Source organism: Arachis hypogaea, chromosome 20 (assembly GCF_003086295.3).
Source record: "Arachis hypogaea cultivar Tifrunner chromosome 20, arahy.Tifrunner.gnm2.J5K5, whole genome shotgun sequence".
Classification (NCBI taxonomy): Eukaryota; Viridiplantae; Streptophyta; class Magnoliopsida; order Fabales; family Fabaceae; genus Arachis; species Arachis hypogaea.
In genome coordinates this window covers 26148447-26156174 of record NC_092055.1, presented here as the reverse complement: position 1 = coordinate 26156174, position 7728 = coordinate 26148447, and the positions used below count along the sequence as shown (strand labels likewise).

Below are 7728 nucleotides of genomic sequence, written 5' to 3'. Positions count from 1 at the left end.
GATGGTTCAGCTATGCCGAGTTAAAACTTGCCACTGGTGGATTCTCTGAGGCCAACTTCCTGGCTGAGGGGGGATTTGGATCCGTTCACAGAGGGGTTCTACCGGATGGACAAGTCGTTGCTGTCAAGCAACATAAATTGGCTAGTTCTCAGGGTGACCTTGAGTTTTGCTCAGAGGTAGAAGTCCTGAGTTGTGCTCAGCACCGAAATATTGTTATGCTGATTGGATTCTGTATAGAGGATAAGAGAAGGCTACTAGTTTACGAGTACATATGCAATGGATCATTAGATTCACATTTATTTGGTGATTTCTCTTGCTCTCTTGCATCCGAACTTCTGTTCTTATAGAATTTTTTTCAATTGCACTAGACTATAATATCAGACTTATGTTTGCTACTTTGATTTTTATTAATCTGATGCCAACTAAAAGCAGGTGGTGAAGTAGGATTAATGTGACGATGTTTTTCATTTTGAATACAGTGATTGAAACAAGACATATATTTTCCTGATATGATTGTAAATTAGTCTAATATTTCAAACTATTTTAAGGAGACAGCGAGAACCATTAGAATGGGCTGCACGGCAAAAAATTGCCATTGGAGCTGCTTGTGGGTTACGATATCTTCATGAAGAGTGTAAAGTGGGATGCATTATCCACCGTGACATGCGGCCTAACAACATTCTCATAACTCATGATTTTGAACCACTGGTATGGTAGTGCTTGCCTATTGTACAATGCATTCTTGTAGGTTTGTAGTTTACACTATAAAAGGCACCTTTACCTCACTTTTGAATATTCACCCATCTACATTTTTAAATTTACTTACCATTGGATGTAAAAGACAGAATTTTCTGAGTCTTGTATAGATTACATTCTAAACTCTGGTGTATGCTGAATTTGAGTTGGATTACATACATGCCTAATTTTTCTAACAGCATTATATTGTGATTTCAAGGTTGGTGATTTTGGATTGGCGAGGTGGCAACCTGATGGAGACACGGGTGTGGAAACCCGAGTAATTGGAACATTCGGGTATGTATTTGTGTTTGTCCTGAATGGTTTTCATAATCAAAACTTGTCTGAGAAATATGAACTCACAATTAAGATATGTCGTTATTGTGTAGGTATTTGGCTCCTGAATATGCTCAAAGCGGCCAAATAACTGAGAAAGCTAATGTTTATTCATTTGGGGTGGTATTGGTGGAGATTGTTACAGGGAGAAAAGCTGTGGATCTCACGCGGCCTAAGGGACAGCAGTGTCTTACTGAGTGGGTAAGTTATATTTGCAATTTTTACTCGAACCATTCTGTGAAAAATTTCACCCTTTATTTTATCCCCAACCAAACATTGCCTAAGAGTTAAGTATGGCTATGTCTATAATTAACAATCAGAAATCCTATATTAATCCCCTTTTATGTTTCTGGTTGTTCATGCCAAGTCTTGTCGAAATTTGAGTAAATGTCTTGATATTTAACAGGCACGACCTCTGTTAGAAGAATATGCCATTGAGGAACTGATTGATCCAAGGCTGGGGAACCAATACTTAGAAAATGAGGTATATTGCATGTTGCATGCTGCATCATTATGCATACGGCGAGATCCTCATTCTAGACCACGCATGTCACAGGTAAACAAGTTCTTAAACTTATTTTTTGTTGGAAAAAATTTCTTTGAAGAATTCTTAATCACATATTTATTATAATTTGATCAAACTCTGTTTTAAGTTAAAATCAATAGGAAAAGCTAATGATGTATGTTTAGATCATGTTTTTTGAATTTGACCATGTTCCCTGCCTAACTGTTTTTAAAATTATTTCTGCTTGTTTATTCAAGGTTCTTCGTATAATGGACGGCGACATGGTCATGGACACAAGTTACATTTCAACTCCAAGTTATGATGTGGGAAACCGGAGTGGCCGACTCTGGTCGGAGCCGCTGCAGAGGCAGCACCATTACAGGGGTCCTCTGTTAGAGGAGTCACTTGAATCATTCAGTGGGAAGCTATCTCTTGACAAATAGAGGCCTGCATATTGGGATAGGGACAACAAAGCAAGAAGGACTTCATGTGAAGATGACATTTAGAAAGGGGTTGATACTTGATCAAAATTGAGAATTGCTTTTTTCTTGTTATGCTAAATATGTTTATTTTCTCTCCTATTTTGTAATTTTGTATCTTTCTAGCTATCTTTCTGCAGTGATCTAATTTTGCATGTGAAAGTAGGCTAGGTAAAAAAATATAGAAGTTTTTGAAATTCTTCAGGAAAAATCATGTACACACTATTGTGCCTAAAAGGGCCTCTTTGACTTGAGAGAGTGATAAACCACCATTTTATAGTTTATATTGTGTTTAATTATGTGGTTTTGTCATGATCCTTGCCCACTTATTCATCAATTTAGCATGCAATTAGATTTCCTTCCTAAATTCAGTACATGTTTGAAAATTGCTTCCTAGAGACTTTAATTATTTATTTTCAATTCTCCTTTACTCCATTCGATGCCGTGATCTGTGTGTCAAGTGTTTCACGCTTTATAGGGCATGAATGAGATGGAGATTGGAGACGAAGCTAGCAAAAATGGAAGGAACACAAGAATTTGAGGAGATAACCAGCAAGAAGTGACGCGGTCGCATGGCTCACGCGACCGCGCGAAGGAGCACAAATCGCAGTGACGCGGCCGCATAGCTTGCGCGGCCGCGCGGATTGAAAAGCGCAAGCGACGCGGTAGCGTGGACGATGCGAATGCGTGGAGAGGAAAAAGCGCAAGCGACGCGTCCGCATGGACGACGCGATCGCGTGACATGTGCGATCTGCATAATCTGCAGAATCCGCTGGGGGCGATTTTGGACCTTATTTCGGCCCAGTTTTCAGCCCGGGACAGCAGACTAGAGTCAGAGAATATGCAGAAACAACAGAGACATTCATTTAGTAGTTTTAGATCTAGTTTTTCACTCTCTTAGGTTTTTCTCTCTAGGTTTTAGAATTTTAATTTTCAATTGGTCTTAGCATTGGAACAGTGAGAAGAGTTATTTCCTCATCAAGACTTCATCATTCTAGTTTGTTCTCTTAACTTGGTTCTATTCTTCCATGTTCTTTGTTATGTTCAATTTTGTCATTCAGATACTTTTATGATTATTTAATGCAAGGATTATTTCTTTTTAATTCAATTTCAATTCCAATAATCATGTCTTCTTTTAATTCCCTTTCATGCGCTATGGATTCTTTATTTACAATGCGTGAGTAGTTTCCTTACTTGATGGGGAGTTGATTAAAAGGAACTCTTGAGTTGGAAGGATTGAAAGAAAATTTGTAATTGGGTTAAATGTTGGATTGCTATCCTATCACCGACGCCAATCCCTTTGAACTAAGTGGGTTGCAACTTGTGAACAGATCTGGCATTCCCACTTGTTTGACTTTTCCTTACCTAGTTAAGGATAACCAAACAGAACAACCATTAATTACAAATTAATCTTACAATCACACCATCAATGATAGAGATTCTAACCAATCAATTCCCAGTCAAGGCTTTTATTTATATTATTTAAAAAAATCCTCAATTTAAATTCCAATTTACTTAGCTCAACTTCTTGGAACATCTGATTAATAAAACAGCACACTTTTCTGCAACTCGTTGGGAGACGACCTGGGACTTAAAACTCCCAGTAATTTTAATTTAAACTCTCTGTGACACATTTCTAAATTGATAGGCAGATTTTCGGTGAGTTAAGAACTATACTTGCAACGTAACCATTTTAATAAATTTTTAATTCACCAGCTTCTGCTTTCCATCAAAGAGTTTGTGGGGTCTTGAAATGAAATGAAATGGAGTAGCTTCTTCTAAGTTCAAAGATTGTTGGTTTAATTATCCCTTTTCACTTTCCATGTGCGTGTCCATGCACATGCATGCGTTGAGAAGCAAACAAACATGGTTTGATGGTTGTCATCTGAAGTTCTGAACCAACTTGGACAGCGACACAGACAAATCAGAGTTAGCCTTTTACATCTATGAAGGGTACTAAAATCATAGGGTAATTAATAATGACACTTCACCTTTTTGAGTTTGAATGATATCAGAAACATTTTATTTATGAAAATGTACACTAAACTCTAATATATGCAAGTCTCATGACTCATGACACAATATCTTCATATTTTTTAAAATATAGCACTAATCTCAATATCTCATAATTAAAGAAGAGGTAAGTATAGACATGACAAAAAAAAAGCAAAAAATGTTGAATATATAGTAGCAGTTAATGAGACTGATAGAGTTTATCCATTTTAAAAATCTTAAAATTTTGAAGCAATTGATAAAACCAAAAAATCTTGGTTGGCTGATGTTGACAATGTCCTATGCTTTTTTGAATTCTTGACTTCTAGGAATCATGTGAAGCAAAATTCATTGGTTGGCTGATGATGACAATCCTGAGAGGGTTCAGACAACATAAATTCATTGGTTGGCTTGCTTCCCTTTCTTCTAATGCTTCCTCATTTTAGACCTTGCGTATCTACAAGAAAATATTTAGGGACATAAGACATCAATCCTAGCTAGAGTATCTAAAATTAATAGAAACCATTAGGTTAGAAGTTACTCTATGTGCATGCCACCCCGATCTGACGACGACAGCATGCTGCCCTGAAGCTGCTCCATGACCTTAGTAGCTTGTTCAACTTCCTGTAAAAGAATAAAGGTTAGTAAATTGATAAGGGGTAAGCAAGCAAAATTTACTATACTGACCAACAGGGGATTGAACAAGAACTATGACTCACATCAAAATCAGCAAATGTAACCGGCATTCCTCCTCTAGAACGGATTTTGACCATGTGAATCCAGCATACCTGGAAAATGGATTTAAGACATTAAAGCTCGATAGTAAAAACTCAAAATCAAGTGAAAGATGAACATTGCAAGATCAAGATATAACAAGAACCAGTAGGTCCAGCACTGCTCCAATATGAACAACTTTACTATAGACACAACAACTCACACTAAGAAAGTTTGTCTCAGTTCATCTTCAGTGCAGTTTGGACCAAGATTTGCAATGAAGAGAGTAGAGCATGGTCCTCCATCAGGACCTCTTTCATGCTGCTCCTACAGAAAAAAAATTGCAATAAAAAGATGAAAAATTGCAACCTCACTATTGAACGCGAAATGTGTTGATGCTTAATTGATAGCGGTTTTTGTTCTCAACAATAAACCTCGAAACTGGAACGGACCGGTCGATCGGATCGGTTTAACCGCAAACTAATAACACTAACAGACTGAGCAGGCATATAAAACTGGTAATTAAGAAACCGGCAAAAAATCGTTGAACCGCACAAAAGCCGACCGGTCGGATCGAACCGGAACCAGGCCGGTTTACACAAAAAAAGGGAAGCTCATTCGTTTCTTTCTCCCTTTCTCCGTTTCTTTCTTTCAGTCAAAGAAATCACCCAAACCCAACCACAAAACCCTAGCACTGTAAGCCTACACCACCGCCACAAGGAGTGTCATACTGCCGCCGTCCGTCGCACTCACAGTTCACCATCCGTCATCTAGCGTCCCTCGTGCTCTAAATCTTCAACCCCTGTTTGCTGTCACCGATCGCGGTTCCTTCCTCGACCTCGGCATCCGTCGTCTTTGTCTGCTCAGCCTCGCTTCCGTCGCCGTTTGTTTGCCGTTCACGTTCGTGTTTTCGATCGCATTCTTCGCCGTACGTGTTCACTCGGCGTTCACCGTTTGCATTCAATCGCCGTTCACCGTTCGAGTTCGCGTGCGTCTGGAAGCCACGTTGCTCTGCTTCAAACTCTACAACCAACCCGCGCGCTCCACACAGCCTTCAAACTGCTCTCTTTTGTCCCCGCCGTGAGTTCCCTAAACCCGCCACCAGACAATACACTCGCACAACACCAATACTCTTCTTCAAACTCCGCAACCTATGATTTATATTACAATAAGTACTTATTTTATTTGGTATTGGTTTGGATGTTTTGGTAGATTAATTAAAGTTACAAAAGTTATGTTCTCTTCTCTATCACGATGAAATCAAGCTTTGAATTCTCTTATTTCGTTTTAATTTTACCGCACTCAACATGTTTGATGAATTGCTTTAACCATATTTCTAGTTGGTTTTATACTTTCTAGCTTTTAGAAACTTATTAAGTTGATTGCATGTGAAATTAGAATAATTGGATCATAGTAATTAGGAAATTTTAGCTGTACAAATAGCATCTTTGCAGAAAACATGTTAGCATGATGATTGCACTTGCATTAGTGTTCTTCTGGTAAATGTTTAAACTGTTATTGTGAACTTCTTAATTTGCTAATTGTTCTTGTGTTCTTGTGTTACCTTTTTTTTTGTTGTGATTTTCTGTTATTGAATTTCTTAAGTTGATTTGCTAAATTGTTGGGTTGATGTTATCCTAATTTGTCAAATTGTTCGGTTGCTGCGACTTCATTTGTTGGATTTTCTATTTAGGTCTTGTTTTTATTTATTTGCTAACTTGTTGCTGTATATTTATTGTTTATTTGCTGGATATTGGTGATCATTGTATTTGAGATTGTTTACTATGAAAGTTAGATGTGGTGTTGAAGTCCATGATTAGTGCATCCCTTTGATTTAAATTCTAATTTTGTTAGGACTTAATGGGTTGCATTGGTTAAACACTAATAAATATTTTATGTTTGCGTTTTGATTTTTTAATGAAATATGATATGACTATGATAAGGGTTTTATGGGCAATTAGGAGGTACATTGTTAGTGAGTGAGAACTATGGTAATATGTATGCGAAATGATAATTGAGCTCATCAAGTATTCATTCATTGTTAAATTCAATGACATGAAACCCAGTACATAATCTGAGTTCCTTGAAGACCTCTGTAAACAGGTTTTTTCATCTGATTTTATGTGCATATCATCCATGCACTAGTTTTGGTTGTTTATTCTGATTAAAAAGGCATTAAACAGATGGTTGTGCATGGTTAATTTGCATATATTTCTCCCTGTGTTCCCGCATGTTGCTGAATTGGTAATCAATAAATTCGCCTTTTTGCTGTAAATCGGTACTTTACTAGGATTTGTTAAATTTATTGCTGTAACATGTACTTGTTGCTGAATTTATAGCTTCTCAGTCACAGAATCAGAACAGAATGCTCAATCAGTGCTTGAATACTTGGCTTTGCTCACTGATTGTATTTGATGATAAATTTTAAGTTGATAACTTTTAAAATTTACATTTGCACTGCCCATGTTACTGATTCACTGTTCTTTCAGTTCTTTTTGTTGTTGTTAATCATCATGATGAAGTTTGTTAAAATTTGAACTGCCTATATTACTGAGTGTTCCTTCAGTGCTTTTGCTTGTTGTTACTCATTGTGGTGAACTTTGTTAAAATTTGCACTACCTATATTACTGATTCACGGCTTCATGCCTCTCATAATTATCAATGGCATGAACTCCGAACCAAAGCCCCAACTCTTTGTAAAAAATTGTAATGAAAGCTTATTGGGACTTTTTCTTCTACTTAAGGTATGAATCAGAATGATGAGGCCAAGTTGTGAATACACTAGTGTCAACGGACCATAATATGTATTGAATTTGTGACATCAGAAGGGTGTAATAATAACAATAATGGAGTCATGTTACTTGAATATTGAGGTTTAACATTTAAACTCTCAGCTTCTCAGCCCTGTTTGATTCTTCATCTCAGTCAATTGAATCGAATCAACCATGCTTTCTTTTTATTTTTCTC

At 37.2% G+C, this 7728-nt stretch overlaps 1 protein-coding gene and 1 long non-coding RNA gene across 2 annotated transcripts; one reads left to right on the top strand and one right to left on the bottom strand.

Moving 5' to 3' along the window:
- Positions 1-554: 554 nt before the first annotated feature.
- LOC112783851 (inactive protein kinase SELMODRAFT_444075-like) lies at positions 555-2143 on the top strand. Its single transcript, XM_025826923.3, has 5 exons — positions 555-708; positions 956-1032; positions 1125-1272; positions 1478-1627; positions 1834-2143. The coding sequence occupies exons 1-5, from the start codon at positions 664-666 to the stop codon at positions 2017-2019; spliced, it is 606 nt and encodes a 201-aa protein (XP_025682708.3). The 5' UTR covers positions 555-663; the 3' UTR covers positions 2020-2143.
- A 2310-nt stretch (positions 2144-4453) lies between these two features.
- On the bottom strand, positions 4454-4815 carry LOC140183316 (uncharacterized). The gene is made up of 3 exons (XR_011879270.1): positions 4767-4815; positions 4589-4671; positions 4454-4504 (listed from the first exon to the last, which is right to left on the bottom strand). It is a non-coding gene; the product is annotated as an uncharacterized lncRNA (long non-coding RNA).
- Between the last annotated feature and the right edge of the window lie 2913 nt (positions 4816-7728).